General features: G+C 52.4%; 8 protein-coding genes across 8 annotated transcripts; 2 read left to right on the top strand and 6 right to left on the bottom strand.

Moving 5' to 3' along the window:
• Positions 1 to 2,301: 2,301 nt before the first annotated feature.
• Positions 2,302 to 4,484, bottom strand: BX661DRAFT_183127 (succinate-semialdehyde dehydrogenase). The gene is given in 4 exon segments (XM_051536151.1): positions 2,302 to 2,856; positions 2,871 to 2,911; positions 2,923 to 3,630; positions 3,642 to 4,484. 4 exon segments carry the CDS (start codon positions 4,116 to 4,118, stop codon positions 2,586 to 2,588), a joined length of 1,497 nt encoding a protein of 498 aa, XP_051391525.1. The 5' UTR covers positions 4,119 to 4,484; the 3' UTR covers positions 2,302 to 2,585.
• On the bottom strand, positions 4,460 to 5,489 carry BX661DRAFT_183129 (telomere stability and silencing-domain-containing protein). Its single transcript, XM_051536152.1, is given in 2 exon segments — positions 4,460 to 4,721; positions 4,734 to 5,489. 2 exon segments carry the CDS (start codon positions 5,381 to 5,383, stop codon positions 4,634 to 4,636), a joined length of 738 nt encoding a protein of 245 aa, XP_051391526.1. The 5' UTR covers positions 5,384 to 5,489; the 3' UTR covers positions 4,460 to 4,633.
• Positions 5,490 to 5,566: 77 nt separating this feature from the next.
• Positions 5,567 to 5,870, bottom strand: BX661DRAFT_183131 (uncharacterized protein). Its single transcript, XM_051536153.1, has one exon. It carries the CDS (start codon positions 5,808 to 5,810, stop codon positions 5,637 to 5,639), a length of 174 nt encoding a protein of 57 aa, XP_051391527.1. The 5' UTR covers positions 5,811 to 5,870; the 3' UTR covers positions 5,567 to 5,636.
• BX661DRAFT_183132 (P-loop containing nucleoside triphosphate hydrolase protein) lies at positions 5,870 to 8,257 on the top strand. Its single transcript, XM_051536154.1, has one exon. The coding sequence runs from the start codon at positions 5,936 to 5,938 to the stop codon at positions 8,141 to 8,143; it is 2,208 nt and encodes a 735-aa protein (XP_051391528.1). The 5' UTR covers positions 5,870 to 5,935; the 3' UTR covers positions 8,144 to 8,257.
• Positions 8,226 to 11,774, top strand: BX661DRAFT_183133 (uncharacterized protein). Its single transcript, XM_051536155.1, is given in 7 exon segments — positions 8,226 to 9,730; positions 9,793 to 9,883; positions 9,907 to 10,230; positions 10,248 to 10,667; positions 10,697 to 10,938; positions 10,980 to 11,070; positions 11,127 to 11,774. 7 exon segments carry the CDS (start codon positions 8,370 to 8,372, stop codon positions 11,430 to 11,432), a joined length of 2,835 nt encoding a protein of 944 aa, XP_051391529.1. The 5' UTR covers positions 8,226 to 8,369; the 3' UTR covers positions 11,433 to 11,774.
• Positions 11,775 to 12,136: 362 nt separating this feature from the next.
• BX661DRAFT_171290 (P-loop containing nucleoside triphosphate hydrolase protein) lies at positions 12,137 to 16,684 on the bottom strand (the record flags this gene model as incomplete). The annotated part of the gene is made up of 6 exons (XM_051533691.1): positions 12,137 to 13,190; positions 13,410 to 13,956; positions 14,124 to 15,295; positions 15,352 to 15,594; positions 15,644 to 16,271; positions 16,426 to 16,684. 6 exons carry the CDS (start codon positions 16,682 to 16,684, stop codon positions 12,137 to 12,139), a joined length of 3,903 nt encoding a protein of 1,300 aa, XP_051391530.1.
• A 1,552-nt stretch (positions 16,685 to 18,236) lies between these two features.
• BX661DRAFT_193952 (small GTPase superfamily) lies at positions 18,237 to 20,436 on the bottom strand (the record flags this gene model as incomplete). Its single annotated transcript, XM_051537830.1, has 3 exons — positions 18,237 to 18,609; positions 19,187 to 19,356; positions 20,389 to 20,436. The coding sequence occupies 3 exons, from the start codon at positions 20,434 to 20,436 to the stop codon at positions 18,237 to 18,239; spliced, it is 591 nt and encodes a 196-aa protein (XP_051391531.1).
• Positions 20,437 to 22,046: 1,610 nt separating this feature from the next.
• On the bottom strand, positions 22,047 to 23,195 carry BX661DRAFT_143570 (kinase-like domain-containing protein; the record flags this gene model as incomplete). Its single annotated transcript, XM_051533011.1, has 1 exon — positions 22,047 to 23,195. The coding sequence occupies one exon, from the start codon at positions 23,193 to 23,195 to the stop codon at positions 22,047 to 22,049; it is 1,149 nt and encodes a 382-aa protein (XP_051391532.1).
• Between the last annotated feature and the right edge of the window lie 933 nt (positions 23,196 to 24,128).

The following is a 24,128-nucleotide window of genomic DNA, read 5'->3' on the forward strand; positions in this document are numbered from 1 at the left end:
AAAACCACAATATTGACTTGCCAAGATACCGGTCTGCTCGCAGAAGATCCAGTTCTTACCAGCGGAGCGCACAATTTGCAATGTGCACAACAAAGGCGGCGAGGCACATATATAAGATGAGGCCGGCCCTAGTAGTGTTTTAGAAACATCAGTAATAAAACCCTCTATAAATTTACCCCTATTTTTCTAACACTAGACAACTAGTGCTCTTCACACCCCTCTCTTACATAACACATGTATGTAGGTACACTATTTGTAAGATTTGTAGATCGCTTTTGGATATATTTTGACATTTCCACTCAATGCTTGCCATTTTTTGGCCAGGTATCCGAATACATTACAGTTGCATGTATGTATGTGTAATTTGGAAATATATAACCAGGTTATAAAAAAATTATACGAGGCTCGACAAAGAAGATAATATTTTGAGAGTAGCCAAGGGAAAGGCCAGTTATTATGAACTAGACACCCACAGGGAATACTGCTAAATAGAAATAAAATATTTAGTATATATCGAATAAAAACTATGATAAGTGCGCAGCATTGCCTATGCCGCACATATGTAAACAAATATCAAAACAAATAACAATAGCAAAACAAATGCTATTTTGATGCACCTCGAAATTGCATCAATTTCTACGGTCATCAGGATTTGGAAAAACAGTCTCAATCATGAATACCGGTGCCTTCACAATCAGTATGATTGGATCAGGACATCAGATGATGTCCTACATCTGTCCGATACATCTATGGGCACAAAGGGGTCTCAGCCCGGGCCGCTGGCCTTGGTTGCGGCCTCCCCTGAGGGGTTCTCAACAACAATAAAATCTGTTTGATTTGTCATTACCATTGTCATTGCAAACACACAAACACAAATACAATATGAAGGAGGGAAATACAGATGTTATTTTCTGGGTTAATATATATATATCTCATCTTTTTAGTATTTTATAACTATTTGTATATTTGACATTAACTATAATACGCAATATGTGTTGTGCTCTATAAAAATCTGGGTCTAAATTTATATATTCAAGTATCAAAAATTACTTAAGGAACTGAAAAAGGGGGAAGCACCATGTGAGAAGTGCTGTAAACATCATGGTGTTCCTTGATGTCAGCCAGCAATAACAGAGATGTGTATAGCGGCCATGAGGGTGATCTTGGTTCTTGAAAAGGGAAGATAGTGGCTTGGAATGTGTGTTGGGCACCACAATGTGTTTATATCATATTTTCTAATAAGCAACCGCTTGCTGTTTGCAGTGACAGAGAAAGAGCTACGGCACCAAAGGAACCCCAAGGAGTTGGGTTTATCGTTTGATCCGGAAGGCAAAGAAGATGCGGTCATGATCATTGTCATTATAGTATTATACTCTTTTGATGTGCTATCTGTCGCGTACATCTTGTGGAACAGAAACTATGCCCCAATCAAGTTTAAAAACGTAACGATCATGGCACTGTTTGTACTATTATCCATATTTCAGTTTGTCGGAGACCTCCAGGCTAACAGGCACATACCTTTGGTAAACACGGGGATGGTTCACTGCAGGACGTTTGGAATCCGGATGTGGCTCCTTAGTATGTATGGCATACTGTCGCTGATTGGATGGAGGGCGTATGGATTGTACCGTGTTTTTTATCTGCACAGTCCGTACCACAACATCGGGCTTTATCTGCCGTTTGGAATTTATTGGGTGTGCGTACTTGTTTTTGGAACCATTGCACAGGTTCTGATCCATGCAAAAACAGCGATATTTAATCGAGTCATCGACCTTTGCAAATTTTAGCCAATGTTTCAGAACGCTCTGTATATACTTGTGTGCGCAAGCGTACTTTTTTAGTCTTGTTCCTACACTGTAAGATCCGCAACATAAAGAGCTCGTTCAACGAGAGTCGCGAAATGATGATCTCCTGCTTTATCTCGTCAACCTCATGTATGGGATAGGCCTAAACTACGTGCGCCCGCACTATCCCATGGATGTTTATCTGCGTATAATATTCACTCTACTTAGCCATATTTGGGAGAATGTGATGTGGTGGCTAATCATGGGCGTGCCCATCTAGAATTATATGTTTAACTGAGAAAATTACCTCACTAGTTAGATAGAAAAGCTGCGCACCGATGGCCTGCAGAAAGAGTACAACATTGCTCTTACGATGCCTACTTCAAATAACAACAGAATTCTGCCGCTGACAGGCAGCTCAAGGAACACGGACGGTGGTATATTCTATCCAATTAACGACAGCCTTTACAAGGGCATGAACTCCAAATTGACAAACATTAGATGGTTTCCATTGAGCCCTTAATGACAACGAATACGCGCAAAGATTTTTGTAGCAAAATACGGTTTAGTACTGCTAATAAAAGAGTTCAATTTTATAAAATCTTCAATAATGAACCGTAGCGTTGCATCTAACTTGCTTTTGCACATTGACCACTTTTCAATACGTGCTTAATAAAGACAAAGCCACGTTGGGTTTCATTTTTTTGCCATCCATTTTATTATGAGCATAGAATAATTGATTCGGTTGGAGGTGGGAAATAAAAAAGAGCAAGTATTGCTGACCATTATAAAAATAATAATTTAAAAAACCCTACATTTACAAGAAATGTTGATGTACTTGATATTCATGTACTCGTCAATTCCGTAGCGTGATCCCTCGCGGCCAAAACCACTTTCCTTGACACCTCCAAACGGAGCGACCTCGGTGCTGATTATTCCCGTGTTGGCGCCGACCATGCCCACCTCCAGGGCCTCTGCCACGCGGAACACACGTCCAATGTCGCGACTAAAAAAATACCCGGCCAGCCCAACCGGCACGCTGTTCGCACGACGAATGACCTCTTCCTCGGAGCTAAACTTAAATACTGGACACAGCGGCCAAACGTCTCCTCGCACGACATTGGCACCTCATCGTCACATCCACAAGGATCGTGGGCTCAAAAAAGTACCCAGCTGCTGAAATATCCGGGCGCTTTCCGCCAAGGAACACGCGAGCACCCGCATCCACAGCACGCTTCAGCTGATCTTCAATCTTTTGCAGGCCGCGTTCGGTAATTAGTGGGCCAAAATTGACGCCCTCTGACACCCCATGGCCAATGCGCAAGCGTTTCTCAACCAGGACAGCAAGCCGGCTGACAAAGTCGTCGTAGACAGACTCGTGGACATAAATGCGGTTGGCACATACGCATGTTTGGCCCGAGTTGCGGAACTTGCACGCGACAAGCTGCTCGGCGGCGACGTCCAGATCGGCGTCGGCAAAGACAATAAAGGGCGCGTTGCCGCCAAGCTCCATCGACACTCTCTTCATGGTGCCGGCGGCCTGCGCAGTGAGCATCTTGCCAACGGCCGTGGAGCCAGTAAACGACACCTTGCGGATGGCTTCATTGGTGGTCAGCTCCTTGCCGACATCGGGCGTGTTTTCGGCTGAGCACGGCACAACGTTGAAAACACCGCGTGGAACGCCGGCGCGCTCAGCCAGCTCGCACAGCGCCAGGGCTGAATACGGCGTTTCGTGGGCCGGTCTCACCACTACAGTGCAGCCGGCGGCCAGCGCAGCGCCGACCTTGCGCGTGATCATCGCGTTGGGAAAGTTGTATGGCGTGATAATGCCGACGACGCCCACAGGCTGTTTCACACCACCATGCGCGTGCTGCTGAGCGGCGACGGCACTACATCACCGTAGGCGCGCTTGGCCTCTTCGCCAAACCATTCAATAAACGACGCACCGTACACCACTTCGCCCGACGCTTCGGCCAATGGTTTGCCGCCCTCCAGCGTCATCAACCTAGCCAGATCATCTTTATTTGAGATAATCAGATCAAACCACCTGCGCAGGATCAGAGAGCGCTCCTTTGCAGTGGTATTCTTCCAGCTCTCAAAGGCACGGCTCGCAGCGTCGATGGCCCGTCTGACATCATCGGCGTCCATGTCGGCCACGCTGCCAATCTTTTGCATTGTCCCGGGGTCAGTCACGTCAAAGGTCTTTCCTGAAGACGCACTAACCCATCTCCCATCGACGTACGCCTGCGACTGAATCAGCGACTTGTCATTGATCTTAGCCAGCTCGTCCAGTGACTTGATCTGGATATTCACAGTAAATTGTGCCGCCATCATTTTGCTGCTCAAAGTGAACGATCTATTGTGTGGAGTGATAGGGGTTGGCCTGGGCCGGATAAGGGCAGTTCGCGAGGAAATGACCAGACGGCTGGCAGACTGGAGAAAGTATTTGGAGCGGAGCTACACAATAATGTAAAATCAATATCAGTGTGTGCGATATAGAGATATAGCAATGCTTGCTTGGATATTACTAAAATGCAAATGAAAAGAGCGCTAAAATGTGCTGACAACAGTTGAATGATTCGTTCTGTGCGGTTGCCGTACCATTGCGAGTTATTTATAAGCGCTTGCAAAATGTGTCCAAAGGTTAATGAAGTGGATACAAGATTTTTGTGGTCTAAATAATAATAATAATAATAAAAAGAAAAGAAAGAAGAAACGATGTAAAAATGACCGTGAGAACTGAACGAATGCTCAAGAGTTGCATTAATCGGGCGTTAAATCACACAGTACTTTTTTGATGCGCTCTTTAACATTAGCCTTTCACCCCTGGTCCTGGATTTGGACCTGCGCTAATCCACCGCCTTGCGCTTACGCTTGCTTTTCTTGTCATCGGCACTGCTCTTGGTATCTTTGTCACTTTCATCAGACGACGACGACGACGACGACGATGACGACGACGACGAAGAAAGGCCATCCAGATCATCCAGACCATCGCCAAACAATGGAATCATCATTTCAGCCTGCTTCTTCTTCTCAGAAGCCGATGCTTTAACATCCGCTGCCATTTTCTTCATTGCCTTGCGCGTAATTGCCCTCGTGCTCTCGACAATCTCCTCGCATTCTTTCGTATATTCAACGTCATCAAACCTGTACTTTTTCTTTGGCTTTTCGACCAATCCGTCGGCAATCTTCTTGCGCCTGCGTTCTTTGGCATTTTCTCTTTCCTTTTCCTGCGCCTCAATGTTTTCGACAATGGTTTTGGCTTCGTTTAGGGTTTTTAGGCGGCGTCCGTAGAGGTCGCGGCAGTTGTCAAAGTTGGCCGGCTTATTGGATGTTTTGTTTCCCTGCGAGCGCAGCATGCTACCGAAACCACCCTTGCCACCGAGTGTACGGTGACACAGGGTCAGCCAGGGCGGGGTCCGAAGTAATGCCTCGCTGGCGCTGATGCCGCGACGACCGGTAATGTATGTGTTGGTATGGAGGATGTGGGAGCCGTAGAGCTTCTGACCTGCCTGCTGGGCAAGATCCTCGAGTGGCTGCAAGCTGCAGACATCGAATGCCAGGGTTTTGTTATTTGGGGTGTCGAGTAGAATGAGCATATTGAGAGCCTGAAAGATAAATAATGTATGTGTGGAAATTATTTCTTCTGTCGTCTCAAAATACAATTTCGACCTCAAGCCCAAAATCCGCGAGTCGAGAGTGTTGGGGGACGTTTGGGCGTGACCACAATAAAATTTTATATATTTACCGTGATGGTCAGGCCGTTGCAGTAGATAATCAGTCTTATTCATCAACTTTAGTTATCTTTTACTTGTTTTACATATTGCTAAATGTATCCATTTTGTCTGATTATTAGAATTTACTCGCTCCAGCGACAGCCTTCTCTGCGACACAGCCTGTAAAAAGAGTTTCAAGAATAAAGCTCAAGCTCAAAAGCCCAAGTTCACCGCTGATCTTAATCTCCAGGCGGCTGATTAAAGTAATTTTACTTTCCACAAAAGTTATCACCCTCGTTTCCCTTAGCATAGGATTTCCGTAAGGTTTCCATCATAACTGTATTGCAAACCGTATTCTATCTTTCTTTTGTCTGCTCATAAATAAATAAACTTTTTATTAGCTACAAGCACAGTTTCATATTTGCATTTCGAATTATGAATCGCGTGTTGGCAGGCGCACTCGCGGCCGGTGCACTGCGGCGAACAGGCGCAGTGCCCGCAGTATGCCACAGGCAACTCCACAAAAGTGCAGCGTGCCGGCGGCAGGCAGCCCGATCATCGGATGATCACGGCAATGCACGCGGGAAGCACCTCATAAAGCAGCTAGCCGAGCTCCAAATCCGAAGAGCTCCCGAGGATGCCGTGCCAAAACGCAGCGGCAATAACAAATACACACGCGTAACACACCCCATGTTCAGCGAGTGGCCGCACGACAGCAAAATCGACGCTGACTTTGCACGAGTCCAGCGGCAGCTTCGGCTGAGCTGGTTCAAGCAGAACACGGAGGTGCGCAAGCGCTGCGCCAACTTTGGAATCGACAGCAGCACATTTGTAGAGTGGAGCGACAGGTTCGCCCAGGCGGCTGGGGCCGAAGAAATAGAGACGCTGCGCGCCGAAAATCTCGTTCCCCTACTGATCCGCGACGGGCGCGAGGCATTCGGCGACTACATAGTCAACCAGTTCTTTGCGTTTCTCAGCGACAAGGCGCCACACGTCGTCAAGAACATCGGGTACCTGCGGCGGATCACGGATCTGCGGCACCCGCATGAGTGGGCGGCGACCACGCGCAAGGTGCAGCGACGTATCATCATGCACGTGGGGCCGACCAACTCTGGCAAAACCTACCATGCGTTGCAGCGGCTGCAGCAGGCGGCCTCTGGCGTATACTGCTCACCGCTTCGTCTGCTGGCATACGAGGTGTACGATCGGATGACGCGCGCGGGCATCTCGTGCTCGCTGATGACGGGCGAGGACCGGCGGCTGGCTGACTTTTCAGCACCTGGGCTGAACCCCATCGGGATGTCGATCAACGGGGAGCCTGTGACGCAGATCGACTCGTGCACGATCGAGATGGCACCCAACAAGCCATACAACGTGGCGGTTATTGACGAGATCCAGATGATTGCTGACAGGCAGCGGGGGTGGGCATGGACGAACGCGCTGCTGAACATCCCAGCGGCCGAAATCCACCTGTGCGGCGAGGCCTCGGCCGTGCCAATCGTCAAGCAGATCTGCGAATCGCTGGACGAGGAGGTCGAGGTGCGCGAGTACACGCGGCTGGGCGCACTGCACACCAGCAACAAGGCGCTGCAGGGCGACTGGAGTAAGGTGCAGCGCGGTGACTGCATCGTGTCGTTTTCGCGCAAGGGGATTTACGACATCAAGAGCACGATCGAGTCTAAGACTGGGCTGCGCTGCGCCATCATCTACGGCGGCCTGCCCCCGGAGGCGCGCGTCGAGCAGGCGCGGCTGTTCAACGACCCGAACTCGGGCTACGACGTTCTTGTGGCCAGCGACGCTATTGGCATGGGAATCAACCTGTCGATCAAGCGCGTGATCTTTGTCGAGCTGAGCAAATTCGACGGCGGCTCCATGCGGCCGATCAGCGTGTCGCAGACCAGGCAGATCGGCGGGCGTGCCGGGCGGTTCGGCTCGGGATCAGAGGCCGGCGAGGTGACGACGATGGAATCTAAGGACCTCAAGCACCTGGCGCTCTCCATGGAGAAGCAGCCGCCGGCGCTGGCGGCTGTCGGCATCAAGCCTACGACCGAGGCGATCGAGACATTCTCGCACCAGTTCCCCGGCGTGCCCTTCTCGCAACTGTGGCCGATGTTCCGCGACGTGGCTACGGTCAGCCCTGGCTACTTCCTGTGCAGCTTCCACGAGCAGGAGAAAATCGCAACGCTGGTCGAGCACCTGCCGCTTTCTGTGCGCGACCGCTACCAGTTCATCTACGCGCCCATCAACACGCGCAGCCCGATTGTGTGCAGCTGCCTGGCCAAGTACGCGGCGGCTGTGGCGCATGGCACCGAGTGCCTGGTTGGCCAGGTCGTTAAGCTGCCGCCCAAGCTGCCGACGAACCGCATCCAGCTGGAGGTGTTTGAGCAGTGGCACCGCGCCATTACGCTGTTCATGTGGCTATCGTTCCACTTCCCCGAGACGTACGTCGAGCTGGACGAGGCCATGGCGCTCAAGACCGACTGCGAACGCATGATCACCGAGGGGCTGGCCACCATCCGCTCGCACAAGAAGGCAGAGGGCCTACCGCCCAAGGCCACCCCTGGTGCCAAAGACACTATCGAGGCGGCCGGGAAGGCGGAGACCAAGGCGCGCATTCGCGAAATGCTAGGAATCAAAGTGTGATTAAATCAAGCGGAATGCAGTCTGCTGCTGCGTCAGAGCTGCGTTGTTCAGCCGGTCAGCTGCCCATGCTCTTTCTCTTCTCTTTTTCAATTTTATTCTTCTCTCTTCAATAGCCGCACGAATTCGTAGATACTGTTCTCAATTCCCATCCCTCTCTCCGTTCGCTTTCATACACATTCAGTTGCAGAAGCGTCTTACACATTCCAATTCACAGCATTCGCACACAATGGGCCAGGCCGCGTCCCACTCCCTCGTTGCCGCTGCTGACCTGCAGCCGCCGCTGGCGATGGGCGTCGGCGGGCTCGAGACGGCGCTGGGCGAGAGCCCGCAGCACATCCGCATGCTGGGCAGCACGCGCTTCATGAAGAGCATCCTGTGCCGACTGGCAGGTGAGGGCCAGCTGGTCCTGCGCGTCTTCATGCGGCCCGTCAGCATGGCCTTCGACCCAGCACCACAAATCGCCACGCTGCAGCGGCTGTATGCGCGTCTGCATGGCGCGCAGCACGTCGTAGCGCACACGCGCGTGGTGAGTGACGACCGCGCCGTTTACGTGCTGCGCCAGTACCTGCACGCCAGCCTGTACGACCGCATCAGCACTCGTCCGTTTCTGGCGCCCTCAGAGAAGCGCTGGCTGGCGCGCCAGCTGCTGGAGGCCCTGCGCCAGGCGCACGAGCGCGGCGTATGCCACGGTGACATCAAGGCGGAGAACGTCGTGGTGGCATCGTGGAACTTGGCGTATTTGGCTGACTTTGCGCCGTTTAAGCCTACGTATTTGCCGGCCGACGACCCGGCTGAATTCAACTTTTACTTTGACGCCGCTGCGCGCCAGTGCTGCTGCATTGCGCCCGAGCGCTTCTACGACCCAGGCAGCGCTGTGGCCCAGCGCCTGCAGCGACAACAGGTCGACTCCAGCTCGGATAGTGGCAGTGATGCCCTGGCGCTGCAACCGGCTATGGACATTTTTGCTGCGGGCTGTGTCATTGCCGAGCTATTGCTCGACGGTAACCCACTGTTCAGCCTGTCGCGGCTGTTGCAGTACCGTCGCGGGCTCGAGGATGCCGACGCACTGACCGCGGTCATTGCAGACCATCCGATGGCCGAGCTGGTGCGCCACATGATCCAGCTCTCGCCGGACTCACGGCTATCGGCCGCCGAATACCTCAGCCGTTGGGCCGAGCACCTGCCACAGGCCCCCTCCGCCGCATACATGGACCAGGCGACGCCCGATGAGCGAATGGTAGCGCTGTTTGCCGAATCACAGCACATCACCGATGATACGTGCGAGATCGCCTCTGCCGTTGCCTGCGCTAGCGTGCGCAATTGCCGGCTTCCGAGCGCGCGCTGCCTGGGCATCAAGGTGCTGCTGAGGTGCAGCCGCGGTGCCATGCGCGGCGACCCCGATGTCATACTTCCGTACCTCGTGGCGCTGGCCGCTGCTGACACGTCGCCGCGGGTGCGCGCTGAGGCGCTTGGCGCTGTGCGCCAGCTGCTCTTGGATCTGCCGCGGCTGACGCCTATCGACGCGGGCATCTTTGACGACTTTCTCGCGCCGCAGCTCCAATACTTTGCTGCCGATCCAGCAGCATGGTGCGCTGCGCTGTGGCCGCCGTGCTGGGCGACTGGGCGGACTCCGCACAGGCACTGCGCAGCGGGGCTGCCTTCAAAGGCGACTCGTTCGACGTGCAGATGCAGGCGGCAGTCGCCCGCCTGTCGTTCGATGCCACGGCAGAGGTCAAGCATGTGCTCTGTGCTGCTTCCCGCAGCTATACGAAAGCCGCAGCCAGAGCCTGTCGCACGTCATCACGTACCTCAACGACCGCGACTGCTGGTTCTTGCGCTCGGCCTTTTTCGATGTTGTCTTTGCAGCCGCTTCGCGCATCAGCCGCCACGCGTCGCGCGAGTACATTGTACCCCTGATCAACCTCGCTGACCAGGAGGTTTTTGTCGTGGTCAGTGCCCTGCGCGCCCTCGTGCGGCTGCTCCCGCAGATGTCACCGGCCATGCGCTGGGACAAGCTGGTCGAGGCACATGCCCTTCAGATAAATGCGCCAGAGCTTCGTGCCCCGGCTGCCGAGTTTGTCGACCTGGTCTGGCCTCTGCACAGCTGCCGATGCCTGCCGATGTGGCGCGGCTGGCGCTAGACATGCAACAAACGCAGCCCAAGACTGATGTGGCAATGGATCTAGCCGCTTTCACGCATCCCGAGGAGCGCACTGTGCAGCTGCGTGACATTGGCGCTGCTCTACAGACCGTGTTTTTGACGCCGGTGAGCGACCCCTGGGATTTAAAGAGTGCGTCTGAAAACGCGTTCATGCGCAAAAAGGCGCTTGATCTCGAGTTCACTTCTGTGCCACGCAAGCAGCGGCTCGATGGCTGGCGGCCAAAGGGCATGCTGGTGGCTGAGATCTCCGAGCACAACGACGCTGTCACTCATGCCGTGGCTGTCGCGGGCTCTGGCTTTGTCACGGCCAGTGATGACGGCTCGCTGCGCCTGTTTGATGCCGCATCGATGCGCAAGAACGCTGTGTGTCGGTCGCGCGCAACACGGCTCAGGGCGGCGGCGGTCGGATCACCGGCCTGCTGTACCACGAGGACTTGGACTGCTTGGTTTCCAGCTCTGGCAATGGCTCGATCCATGTGTTTCGCGCTTCCATGCGCTCCCACACGTTTTCCGATCCGCTGGCTACTGCTGCATTGCCTGCGGGCGAGTACGCTACGAGCCTGGCGTTTGCCAAGGGCTGTTTGTCCCAATCAAGCAGCAGTATGGATATCCGTGCCATGGATGCGGGCGTAATGTGGTTGCTGTGACGTCAAAATCGCGTGTTCTGTTCTTCAGCATTATCGACCTGCATCTGCAAGACACAATCAACCTGCGTCCTGTCTACGGCCGCCCCACATGCATGGCCGGCGACGGATCAACCCTGGTGGTCATCGGCACATCTACCGGACGCTCGTACTGGTGGACACGCGGTTCCGCATTGAGCTCAAAACCTACCACCACTTTTTGTCCCACTTCATCACCTGCCTAACCATGCACCAAAGGGACAGTGTCCTCGTGGGCACGTCTGCCGGCGATATCTGCACACTGAACTTGAGGTCAAATAAGTGGCCCGTGTGTGTGTGTGCGCGCAGCCTGCAGCAGCTCAAGAGCAACGAGGTCAATCGTCGGCTGAGAGTCAATGCCCTGGCTGGCATACAGCAAATGTACTTTGTCTCTGCCGGTAACGACTCTATGTTGCGGTACTGGGATTTGGAGCATTTGGACAAGTCTTACATTATCAATAACTAGTGGACTCTAATGCGCCTCCATATTCATCGTACCGGCTGAACGATACTGTGTATTATTGCGAGAATTCTGCTGTTCCCCCGAGGTCCCCATCGAGTCCGAGGATGTCCTCCCGGGCTGCTTCCGCGTCGGCTGCATCGGCCGCTGTCGGGGATGCCCTGGTGGCTGCCAATAATGGAAGATCCAGCGGACCTGTGACATCGCTCGCCGTGGTGTCATCGCCCGCTCCTATGTTGATCGTCGGAATGCAAAATGGCGCAATCCGGGTGTTGATATAACTATAATTTTGTATCTTTTTTATTATATTGATAGGTGATGTAATGTAAATATATATTAATTATTTAATTAAAGAGCTGAATATGAAGAACAAAACAAATCAGTGTTTCAAACTGCCTGCAGTAGGTGGTCTACCAGACTGATTGGCCATCTGGTAGAGCATCGACAGATTGTTGCTCGGCGTAACTATAACGTTGGTCGCCGACTGGGTCTGATGGTGGTACCGCAGCCTCGTGGGCGGCTCCAAGGGATCAACGTAATCGCTATCGTCGAACGACCGGTTGCTTTCAGCCGACCCTTAATCGACGCAATAGACTTTGTCGAGCTATGCGACCCCTTCAGACTGCGCTCACTGCCGGAGAACGCGCTAAACATGCGGTCCTTTGTTTTAGACGCCCACGCTCTCGCTCTTGCCGCCGTATGGCGACCGCCTATATCCCCGACACCAGCGTAGTGGCCTTTTTCAAACTCTCTTGCGATTCGCGCTTTTTCAGCAGACCCAAGGCTGCTGTCAACGCTACTTCCTGCTGTTCCTGCTGCTGTGGAGTGAGTATTTGGGAGTTGCGCTGGCTGGATAACTCGCGGATCACTGGGATGTTTTTCCGGCGGAAACTGCCTGGCGTTGCCTCCTCGGCAGCCGACGCAGGCGACTCGTGCGTCGAACTGGCCGGCAGTGTCATGTCTCCATGGTCAACAACAACTACGGTGGCAATGGCGGCGGCAGCGACAAAGGCGGTCGGGCTGTTATGCGACGACTTGAGGGCATCCATCAGCCAGGAGCGGCGATTCTGGGACTGCTCCGCCAGCCTGCTCGCTGCACGGCTCCTCGGGGTCACTGGCATGCCGTCAGGATAACTACTAACATCACGCTGTTGCTGCTGCTGGATAAGGTTCTGCGAGTCATTGGATACTATGACCGACCTGCGGTACCCTTGGACATTGGCGTGCTTGTTGTTCTCGCTGCCGTTGCTGTTGGGCGGCACCGAGTAGTCGACAGTTGGTGGCGGCGAAATGCTAGCTGGATAGCGCGACGGTGGGTGAGTCGGCTTTGTCAGCTCCCTTTGGCCCTGCAGACGCGAGGCCACCTCGCCATAGCGGCTGTCTGAAACAGGGCTCATCTCGTTGATAATGGAAAAGATATCGTCGCCGACCGTCAGCGAGTCCTGGTGCCTATGCTTGCTAACATGGGGAGACATGCCCTCGGGAATCTGCTGCAGCTGCTGGGATATATTGGCACCGTCCTGGAAGCCAAACGCATTCCGCTGCTGAGCACCGTTGTATGATGGGGAGCAAGCGGTCGAGCTGTACATGCTGTAGTTGCTCCCATTACTCGGCTGCTGGCGCACAAGCTCCGCCTCGGCGTTCCGTCCGGCCGTAGCCGCGGCAATCAAGCTGGCTCGTGCCTCCGCTGTGCGTCTCCGCGTGGCCTCGTTGGATTGCGTGCTGATGCGACGCATGTCGGCGTAGGATCCCAGCGCCGTGGGACTGGTTGGTGGGATGGTAGATTCCGCGGAAGTTGCTGCGTATCAATAGTCAGACGAGTAAATGGCTCCTTCGTGAAATCCGAATTGCTGCGCAAGCCGACAGGGACATGTGCATGTATTCGTCGTGGGAGGCTGGCTCCTCGGCTCGTCGTCGAGGTTGATTCCGGCGAGCAGCCCGTGCGTGACGACGCTGTTGCAACTGGCTCCACGGTGTACATACATCTGCTCGGCCGCTGCCATTTGCGCCTTGGAGCGGGCTGCTTGGGTGGAAGCACGGATCTTCTCATTATCAGCACCGCGTCTCGCCTGCTCTGCACGCATCCGCTCCTTGTCGACCGCCTGGCGCGCGCGTTCAGCTTCATCGCGCAGCCTGGCTGTCTCCTCCATATGGTGCATCTCAATCATGCGGTTGAAGCGCTTGCGCGTCAGAAAACCGCGGCACAGCGCCTGAATGCGCTGGGCATTTTGGGCCTTCTTCACGAATTTCCTGTGCTGGCAGAGCTCGATCCAGCGTCGCTCAATGACACGCACAGCGTGGCGCCGGCGGAAGTTCTCAACCTGCGTGGTAAACAGGTGCTTGCGGTACCAGCGCTGGATCTTCGTTGCAGCAGCGTTCATCTCGCGGTAGCTGCGGCGAATGAGGGCGCCACGGCAGAAGCGCTGGATGACCATGGCGGACTTTTCAAACAGCGCCGAGCGCTTCTTCTCCATGATTGCCCATTGCCCGGCGCGGAAAAACACCTTGGTCAGACCGATCTGGAATGCGCCTCGTCATCATACAGGTGGTCAAAATACGCTTGCACAGCGCCTGTTCGCGCGCATCGGGCACGTCTCCGGATTTTGGGCCGCCCAGCACGGCGAGAGACCCAGGCAGTAATCCAAAAGCACGGTGTAGCGCTCGTTGAACGTGCGGATGGGCACGCGCGACGGGTACCCGGCCTTGCTGATGCGAATGTCTCGATGACTCCGCATGAGCGCAGCTGCGACAGGACCATGGGTGCCTGAAACTCCCATGCCTTTTTGGCCTCGTTTGGCTTGATACACCGGATATAGTGCATCTCGGTCTCGGCCAGAGTCACCATCAGCCCCGTCAGCGACCGCTTGAAGACGCCGGCGAGCGTGGGCGCCTGGCGCCGCTGGAGTCCGTTGCCATTGCGCCCGCGGGCCGATGGCCCCAGTGCCGGGCTGGCTGGCCTTACGACAGGGGAGTTGCGCCCAGACTCCAAGTTTGCAATGCCTGCTGCCACCACTCCCGCCATGGGTCGCGGACTGGCTCCGCTCAGTGCCGATGCTGCGCTAGGAACCGCTGTCGCGTTTGCGTTTGTAGACGTGCCGGCTGCCAGGCTGGCCACCAGCTCAAAGGAGCTCGAGCAGAGCAGGTCCAAAATTTCATCTGGAACGGTGTCTTTGTTCTTTTCCAAGAAACCGTCGCCCTCATATGTCACGTCGTGCGCATAGTGCTTGACCGTGAACGCTGTATTTGAGAACCGTGGCTTGCGGAAGTAGTTGGCAATCTCGCACGATGCTGCTGTCGCTGCCGTCGGTGATGGAATTGCGCTGCCTCCGTTCGGTGCTGCCAAATCAAATTGGCGGTAGAGCTTTTCGGTAAACGTGCGGTCCGAGCCCTGCTCGAGCCGGCTCTCCTCGTCCAGCAGCGCCAAGATTCCCATGCGCCCCTCGATCAGATCAATGCACGGCTGGTTGTCCTGGAACCCGATGAACGTCCAGTTCTTCAGCTGCTCGCGCTTGTACTCCTCCTGCTCAAGCTTGAACACGTGGTGGTTAAAGTTCTGCTGCAGCTTCTCATTGGCGTAGTTGATGCAGAACTGCTCAAACGAGTTGTGCACAAAGTGCTCGAAGCCGTAGATATCCAGAACGCCGACAAACAGTGTCAGTCGCTCGTCAACCTCAGTCGGCAGAATTGACTTGTTGATCGGCCCCAAGATCCAATCGAATAGTCGCGAATATACAAACTTTGCAATCGAGTCGCGGATTACCAGCGCCTGCGCCTTGTTGACCTTGGCTAGAATATTGTCGTGTCGAGTGACAATCTGTCGCTTCGTCAGCCACTGCCTGAGCTTGGCCTCGCTCACACCCATCAATCGGCTGCCATAGCAAACGATTTTCGCTCACTGTATCCACGTACGATCCCATGGACTCACTGCCAGCAAACCCACGTTGCCCAGATGCAAGATGCCAGCGAGCGTTCGCCAAATGTCGCTGCGCTGCTTGCGTCTATACCGACCATCTCCAGAGACGCGTCGGTTTCGCCAAAGTCATCGGCATCGTTCACGCCGGCAATCACACCGCTGCCCTCGCCGCCCTGCCGCGTGTAGTGGAAGGCCTGCCAGGAGGCGTGCTCGCCCCCGATATGAAACTCCTCCGCTGCTTCGGCGACGCGCCGGCTAGCAGTTGGTAAAATATGTGTAGTTGCGCTCAGTCGGCGGCTGGTACGCCACGCGCGAGCGCTCGAGCAAAAACGTGCGTATGCGTCCACCGACAATCTTCTGCTGCTTGCGCTCAAACTTGATGTCCAAAAACTTGCCGAATCTCGACGAGTTGTCGTTGCGCGTGGTTTTGGCGTTACCAAAGGACTCAAACACCGGATTGGTTGCAAGAATCTGGCTCTCAACCGTCGACATCTGCTTGTCGTTTGTGTCTGCGTGATGCGCCTGCGCAAAATAACGCATGATATACTTGGCACTGGTCGTCTTTCCCGACCCGGACTCGCCGTAAACAATAATTGTCTGGTTGCGCCGGTCGTTGACCATGCCACGGTAGGCGTCCTCCGCAATGGCAAACAGATGGGGCTCCCCGCTGTGCCCAGACACCTGCTTGCTGCGCGCGTACTGCGCCATGTACTCGGGCGTGTACAGGGACACAGAGTGGAAGGGATTCATTGCCACCAGGACGACGCCCGAGTACGTGTATATCAGGTGCTGCTCGTAGCGCCGCTTCAGGTTGTACAGCACTGCTGGCTCGTGCAGATAGCTGAGCGTGGTGAGATCCGGCGTGCAGTCGAGAATCGGGGATTGCAAAGGGGCGGAAGCAGCTCCCCGTCGGCACCTGGCTCCACAGTTCGCTGAACGCAATATCAATTACGTAGTTGTTCTCCATGCGCTGCATCGAGCTGATCCGCCCACCGGTCAGCCTCGACGCCCGAGTCACCATCCGCAACAGATCCTCCAAGGGTGCGGCCTTGATGGAGTTCCGCCTCCGCATGTTGCCGCTCTCACTGAGGCCCATTGACGACGTGGTAAGCGTGTGTGAGCCAGCCTGGGCCACAAGATGGGCAGTCGTCGATGTCACCAAGTCGTCCCTAACAAAGATCAGGCGCGCTATGCCCACGGATTCGTCATCAGCCCGCTGGATCAGAGTGCCCTTCACCCATGCCTCGTCGCCGTCTTCGAACCACGCCTTGGCACCCTTGGTGTAAGGCTCCAAAATTTTGAGCGCCCGCGCAATTGACTCTGCATCTGCTGCTCCAAATGGCATTTCAGCTGTGAATTCGAATTTGGCAAGGTCGGCGAAAGTCTCGCTCTCGTATAATGTGCTGATGAGAAGCCCAGTTGTACTTTTTGCTGTCCAGTAAAGTGAGTGGCAGCAGAGACGTCACAATTTATGTGGCGTATAAGAGTGTGATATAAGAATAAAAATAAAAAAATGGAGCTTGAAAGATTGTAAAGTCAGGCTGAGCACAGAACAGCAATTGAACTGGAAAATATAAAAATGGAAAAAGGGTGGAAAAATAAAATAGGAGGGAAAGTGAGATGCTTCTTAGGCATGGCAGTAATCGTGATACATCGTGATACTCGGAACCGACAAGTAAAATATATACCACTATCAGGGAAAATAAACCAAAGTCCAATAACAAAAATAAATAAATAATAATACGCACACCTTGTCTTGTGTGATACTGCCTGTGATAAAATCTGGCATAGTCGTGTTGCTGTTTCCTATTTTCCCTTAATATTGTAATTTGCGCGCGAGAGCTGCCATCAGAAGATGAGCATGATGGCACCACACCAGCAGCATATTGTTGCTTTGTTTTGTATTTTGTGTTTAGCTGTGCTATGCTGTGATGTGCTATGTTGTGAAATTCCAATGCTCGCAGACGTTTTTCTGGAGTGGCCGGACCATTCTTGACCTGACCAATCGAACCAAGACCGGACCAGACCAGTCCAATTGCTACGATGGCATTCGATTCTTCCCGTAGTCTGTTTCATGAAAGCTTTTAGTTTGCTGTTTTATTGTCCTTCAATCGGTGTCTCTTTTGTTTACATTTTGTTTGCAATATTCGCAGGGTTCTTTGTAGAAAACAAACACCAGAATGCACAACATCTATCTCGACGGATCGACGCAAAACCGACATGCCAAATTGATATGTATTTTGATTAACAGAAAATCGAAAGCAAGGCGAGCAAACAGCAATGCCACCACATGCACACGTAATATTATTTGCTTCAATTTGTCAATGTTTCTGCTTTTTAACTTATAAAATAACTTGATTCAAAATCCTTTATTCGACAATCAATCGTCCAGATTGTGAACTAGTTTTTTTATTTTGTTAACTTGAACAATTGTATTTCAATGCCAATATTTTCTTGACACTTTTTGAGAATAGGTTTGATGTAGACAAATATAAAGAAAACCGATAAAGTATTTGGAGGAAAACCAGTTGAAGCTTCTTTTTTGGGGGCTGGAAATAGCGGATGAAGGCGTTTTTTTATCAAAAACAAAACAAAAAATGAAGTGGTGAAATTAAAAAAGGACAGTAAAAGAGATACGTGTAGCAGCAAAAATAAGTCAGAAATAGGGGATATGAGCGGGTATAGTCAGATATAAAACCCCTTTCCTCACTCCATATTCGTCGCTTTCCCGGGCTGTCCTCCCCTCCCACCCCCTGCCACCACCCATCGTCGATATAGGGGAGAAATGCGACGGTGCTGCCACCAGAAATAAAAAGAACGAGATAGAGAGAGGAAGAAAAAGGGAAGGTGAGGGGGGAGGTGAGGGAGTTCGGAAGCACTGGCGTTCAACCTGATCCTTAGAGAACCAAGCATCTATTTCTTCTCTTCTCTCGCGCTATGCTGCTGTTGCCCGCGGCCTGGTTGCGCCCGCCTGACCGCTTCTCGCGCAATTGCCGGATCATCCGCACGGTCGTGTAGAAGGCCTTCTCAACGTTAATGCATGTCTTGGCCGAAGACTCGACAAAGTCGCATCCAAGACGACGTGCCATCGCCTGGCCCTCCTGGAAAGAGACCTCGCGCTCCTGAGCCTTATCGCACTTGTTGCCGACAAGCATCATGGGCACGTTGTCCTGGTCCTTCACGCGGATGATCTGGTCTCTGAATCGCTCGACACGCTCGAATGTGGACCGCGATGTGATCGAGTACACAAGCAGGAAGCCCTCGCCATCTCTACATTAAAATGAAAACAATGCAAGAAATTAGTAGGGCTGGCTAGTATTGGACGCTGGCCGTTGCAGGCGAATTTGCAAAATTGTGCTGTTTGGGCGACATTGCCTTTTTTGTGATTGAAAAATGCAGAAATGATTCGAGCCACAAAATGAGTTTTTTGCCACGACACCCCTTCACACGTGCTCGAAATATTGGCTGCCAGGGGGAGTAGTACGCTTGGACACTCGAAACAAACAGAAAAACAATGTCACAAAGTGATACACACGCAAATCTACGCTCCGCCGTGTATAGACGTTGTTCATAAAAAAGCGTGTGGCAATAATGTGTTAATCATCTACATTTAATTATATACATTTCCTGTTTGCATATTCTCTTCTGCTTTGCTATTACGCAAAAGAAAGAACATCACAACAACAATAACAAAGGGGACACAATATACGCCAAATATGCCAAAAAGAGGGATACAAAATTGAGAAAACAAGCCATTTCAAAAGTGTTCCAAAAACAGAGAAAATATGCGAAAAATATAAAAGGGTGTATGGAACTAAACATTTGGATGCAAGTGTTGATACTTTACCGAATCCACTGGTCACGCAGCGCCGTGTACTCTTCCTGGCCGGCTGTGTCGAGCACCTCCAAAACACAGGGCTGGTCGTCGATGACAACCTGCTTGCGGTAGGAGTCTTCAATTGTCGGGTCGTAGGTCTCCACGAAGTGGTTCAAGCACAGCTGGATAGTGAGGGCGGTCTACATTGATAGCTTATAAGTTTATAGTTGGAAAATATTAGTTGTTATTGTTATCAGATATGCAATCTATCTCAGAGCACCATTTGGACAGCAAAGAAAAAAGGGAAATTGAGAAGTCTGATCCATGACAAATGATGGTGTTTGCACTTTTCGGATCGCAGCAGTCAGCCAAGCAAGAATCCGCCAGCTTTCCGTGTGTATCTGCAAAAGTAAGAAAAAAAGATGAACAAAAGCCAAGTGTCTCGTCGATTATATGCCAAAGTGCGGTCCTGCAATGGCACCTCTTCCCCCTCCTCCTCTTCCCAAAAATAACAGTACAAAAATCCAGGTTTGCAAAATTGGGCAGGGAAGAGAATTGCCACTTGAAAAAAGAAAAATTAAAGCGCGAATAACGAAAAGTTGGACTGTGGACTGTGGCCAGTGATTTGGAATAGCATTTACACAGTAAAAAAATAAATGGGGAAAATAAATGCGCATATGCAGCAAACAATCCGGAGCACTACTTTGGTTTCAATCCAGAAGCCCGCGGGAAATAGAGAGGGAGAGAGAAAGAGAGCAGCAAAAGGGGCAGGGCAATGTTCAATCCCCACACACACCCTGTTTTTGCCCTCACTTCGTACAAGAAGGAAAGAAAAAGAGAGAAAGCAAGGTTGCGCAACTAATGAGACGCGATGAGGACGGCGGCTATCTGCCAAGCAGTAGCAGCAAATATATAGCTGGCTGCTTGAAGGAAATAGAAATAAGGGTTCTATTCGCGTTTCCAGACACCACCAGTATTGGGTGTGCAGATGGATATAAATCATTCATATATAATGGGCTACGAATGGCGGATACCCAGATGCACAAGCCTCCCTCCTCTTGCTAGCTAGCCTGTCAAACAAAACTAGAGCAGAGGAATACAATGCCAACATGTTCGACGTAGCACATACATAGGGAAAGAACAAGACACAGTGCGAGCGCGCATGCGTCTTCTACCGTTTACTATTTGAAAAAGAGGTTATTGTCGCAAATTCAGTGCTAAAAATATCTTACCTTTCCGACACCACCATCACCAAGAACGACGAGTTTGTACAGAATCATCTTTTTTAACTAGAAGAGTGAGCGAGAGTGAAAAAGAAAAAAAAATAGCTGTTTTCCTAGAGAGTGCAGGAAATGCGGCTTTCGGATTAGAAAAAAAGAAACAAGAATATTAAGATAGAGGGAGGGAGTACAAAAAGAGTTACGAATATGCCAACAAGGACCCAAAGTGCGTCTTAAGCTGATTCGAAAGGGAAAGGGGCCTGTAATGTGTAATGTCGAATGATGACAAAACAACAAATAAAAATATAAAGTGAAATTGTCTAGATTATAAGAACAAAAAATTAATGTAGTAAAAAAAGACGAGAAAAAGAGAGAGGTAAGAAGGAGGAAGACCAAGCAACCTGAAGCAAAATCAAATAATTGCCGAAAGTGTGCTTTTTTTTCTTCCACACAAAAATGCGCAATATAAAAAACAAGGCAGCAAGGAGCAGCAGCAAAAAGACGCAAGGCCCAAAGGTGCTTCTGACTGGAAAAATTTGCGCTATTAGCGGAACCGCCGGCTATCCACTTCCGCCCTTTGTGTGGTTGAACGGGTTTAGTAGTCCAAACCTTATTGGTTTTTTAGTGTTCTTTTTTGTTGTTCCTTGCATTGCTTCTGGCTGTGCCAGCTGCGCACCAACCAGATTCGCCGAATCATCCGTTAGGTCGGGCAGGGCTGCTACTGCTCGCTCTCATCTCACCGGGGACATGGGTCCTGCCGTCCTGCTGTCCTCCCTCTTCTCCTCATCATGCCCTCTTTTTTAAACCTGACTCGATCGTTGGGCCTGCAGACAAACGGCAGAAACTTCATTGTCGTTACTAGAAAAGGCGGACAAACAGCCAATGTGTATGGTGAATGATCCAGTGTCAGTCGGGTTTTGCGGCTTTTAGTGCCAGGCTCCCTGCCGTCGGCATCCATTTAATGGATTTTCTGCTGACTTTTTCATTTTCAGAAGCCAAGCTCTGTAAAATGATTTCGGCCATACCCATGTAATGTACAAAATTGTTGTGATTATCCATACCCAAAAAATGAGCAAGTCACTGAACACAAATACAAATACAAATATAAATGCAAACTGCTGTACTCTCACGCTTGCAATTAAGTGTGCGACAGGACTGACAAACACCAAACCTGCTTTGGACATCGCAGATGTATTTCGATGCACAGAAATGCTCCTGTTTTTCCTTCTTTTTTTGGACTTTGTGTTTCAAAAGGTGAAAAACTGGAAAGAAACACTTTCCAACCTCATGAGGACAGGATTGTCCATCCTGTTATGCTGCGTTTAACGCCCAGAATCCGAATGTTGTTTACTTTTGCCCCTTGTTTTAAAGTTCAGTGGATCCCGCGCTGCGTTTTAATCGCCGGCAGGCGGCATCTGTGACTTGCGCTGATTTTGCCGGTTGGGACAGGTAAACACTGGGAAGCGCTGGAAACAAAGAGTTTGTACTTGCGTTCTAAAACGCACAAATTGACTAGAGCTCAACGTTGTACCTACGACTCGGATCTACACTTGAATTTTTTGTCTATTGATTGTGGCCATGCAAGGTGCTAAAAAGTTTGAAATGGGCTTCTACCAAAAGGAAGCGCGTATCACCTTGGTTTCTCAGAGTCTCGGAGTATCCCATCAAGATCACGGCGACGGCGGCTCAGTGTCATACACAAACGGGTGTGGCACCAGATCCTTGGCAGTGGGCCGTTTCTCGAGGTCAACCTGCAAAGCCTCGTCCAAAAACTGCTGGCCAGCAACAGACATGCCATCGGGAATCTTTGGCCGCCCGCGCTGCCCTATCGAGAACAGTGCCTGCATCTGATCGAGCTCCGGGAACGGGTGTGCACCCGTGATCATCTCAATCACCAGGCAGCCCAGGCTCCACACATCGCCCTTAATCGTGTACTTGGTGTCCTTGACGACCTCGGGCGCCATCCAGAAGACTGACCCCTGCAGAGATGCGCGTCGGTCTTTCTTGCTGGAGGCCACGACCTCGTCGACGCGCTTGGATATTCCAAAGTCTGATATCTTCACGCTGCCATCCTGGTCAATCAGCACGTTACCGCCCTTGATGTCGCGGTGGATAATGCCCTGGTCATGCAGATAGACGAGCCCTTCGAGGATCTGCCCGGTGTATGTGCGCACGAGCGACTCGGGGAACATGCCGAAGCTAGCCAGTGCGCTCGACACCGAGCCTCCGGAAACATACTCCAAAAATATAAACAGGTTCCGGTCATCCATGTCAGTGCCGAGATACTTGACCACATTCTTGTGGTCAAGCCCCTTGAGCAGATCAAGCTCGTGCCGCAAGGCGTCGGCCATCTTCTGGTTGCGGTTCATCGATACCGTCCCTGGCTTGGGCAGCTCGACCTCCTTGACCGCCATGATGACACCCGTGCGCGTGTTCATCCCAAAATAAACGCTTCCAAACGACCCGCTAGCAATGGGTGCGCCCTTGATCCAGGTCTTCTTCTTGAGGTGCGCCCGCGCGGTGCGCGACGCAGTGCTTGTCGATCTAGCCACGCTGTGGCGATGCTCGCTGCCGTTGGCATCCTCGGCGACAATCCCGGCCGCCTGCCTTCCGACCGCATTCCCGAACGTGCCTTGCAAGACGTCACCCTCAACAGCATCACCGTCCTTCCCCTCCTCTTCTTCTGACAGCCTGCCTGTGGCCGGGTTGCTGGTGCGCGCGTCGCTATCATCGTCGGCCAGGTTCTCGTCGCCGTCGATGTCGCTGTCCGCGAGGCTCTCGTAGAAGCTGCTGTCGTCGCTATCGACCGAGTCCGACATCTGCGAAGACGACGATAGGTCGGACAGCGTCCCGGTGGTGCCTTCGTCCGAGTACTGCAGGCTCTCACACGAGCGGCTGCGGATAAGAATGGGCCTGTTTTCGATGTAGAGCATGCTCTTCCGCTTGCTCTGCTTAGAAGTAGCAATAGGCTGCGGTGTGGCTGTTGCTGCTGCTGTTGCTGCCACTGTTGGAGCAGTGGGCGCATCTGGAGGACAGCATCATCCGCCTGGGTATCTGATGTTGCAAACAACACATCGGACGCGTCGGCAGGGTCAGATTCGGCTATGGGCGAGGAAGGCAGCGATTCTGGCAAAGCCGGCAGCGGTGAGTATTGCAGCAGCTGCGACCGCTCTTGCTCTGAGGGCTCCTGCAAGATACTAGAATCAGCGCCCCTCGCTATCGCTTCAGCCAATGCCGACGCCGCTTGCTCCCTGGAATGATTGGCGACGCTTGTGACTCCTCATCGGCTCAAGGCTCGACGAAAACTGCGACCACGACTTGTCACTGCCAATGGTCAGTGACTTTAACCTGTCCCGCATAATACGTGAGCTCGTCGAGCTCATCGTGCTGCTGCGCAGCTGACTGTTGGATACCCGCTTCGACCGCCGTTTGCTGAAATCGACGTCCTCGAAGCCGACCGACTCCTGCGACTCGTGCCGCTTCCGACGCATGATCGAGTGCCGCGCCCGTGCCTCATTGCCCGGAAAGTACTTTTCGACATTCATCGATACGAGCTCTGATGGCGGGCGCTCGCCGAGAATCTTGGTCAGCTTTTCCGTTGTGTTGTCCCACTTTGACGCTGCGCGTTGGGTCTGCTGCTGCTGCTGTGAGGCGGGGAGGGTGTTGCCTAGCCGCTCGATGGCGCGTTGCAAATGCTCAGAGCGATTGGAGTTCATGAGTGGACGCGAGAGCTGGTGCCGCTTGCGCAGGAA

This window comes from Kickxella alabastrina, assembly GCF_025024165.1.
Source record: "Kickxella alabastrina strain RSA 675 chromosome Unknown BX661scaffold_12, whole genome shotgun sequence".
NCBI classification, from domain to species: Eukaryota; Fungi; Kickxellomycota; class Kickxellomycetes; order Kickxellales; family Kickxellaceae; genus Kickxella; species Kickxella alabastrina.

Bases quoted from the DNA above. Each gene is read 5' to 3' on its own strand.
- BX661DRAFT_183127 (XM_051536151.1), bottom strand. From the start codon at position 4,118: ATGATGGCGGCACAATTTACTGTGAATATCCAGATCAAGTCACTGGAC.
- BX661DRAFT_183129 (XM_051536152.1), bottom strand. From the start codon at position 5,383: ATGCTCATTCTACTCGACACCCCAAATAACAAAACCCTGGCATTCGAT.
- BX661DRAFT_183131 (XM_051536153.1), bottom strand. From the start codon at position 5,810: ATGCTAAGGGAAACGAGGGTGATAACTTTTGTGGAAAGTAAAATTACT.
- BX661DRAFT_183132 (XM_051536154.1), top strand. From the start codon at position 5,936: ATGAATCGCGTGTTGGCAGGCGCACTCGCGGCCGGTGCACTGCGGCGA.
- BX661DRAFT_183133 (XM_051536155.1), top strand. From the start codon at position 8,370: ATGGGCCAGGCCGCGTCCCACTCCCTCGTTGCCGCTGCTGACCTGCAG. The intron at 9,731-9,792 runs GTGCGCTGCGCT...GGCACTGCGCAG, and splicing joins GCTGCCGATCCAGCAGCATG to CGGGGCTGCCTTCAAAGGCG. The intron at 10,668-10,696 runs GTGTGTCGGTCG...AACACGGCTCAG, and splicing joins CATCGATGCGCAAGAACGCT to GGCGGCGGCGGTCGGATCAC.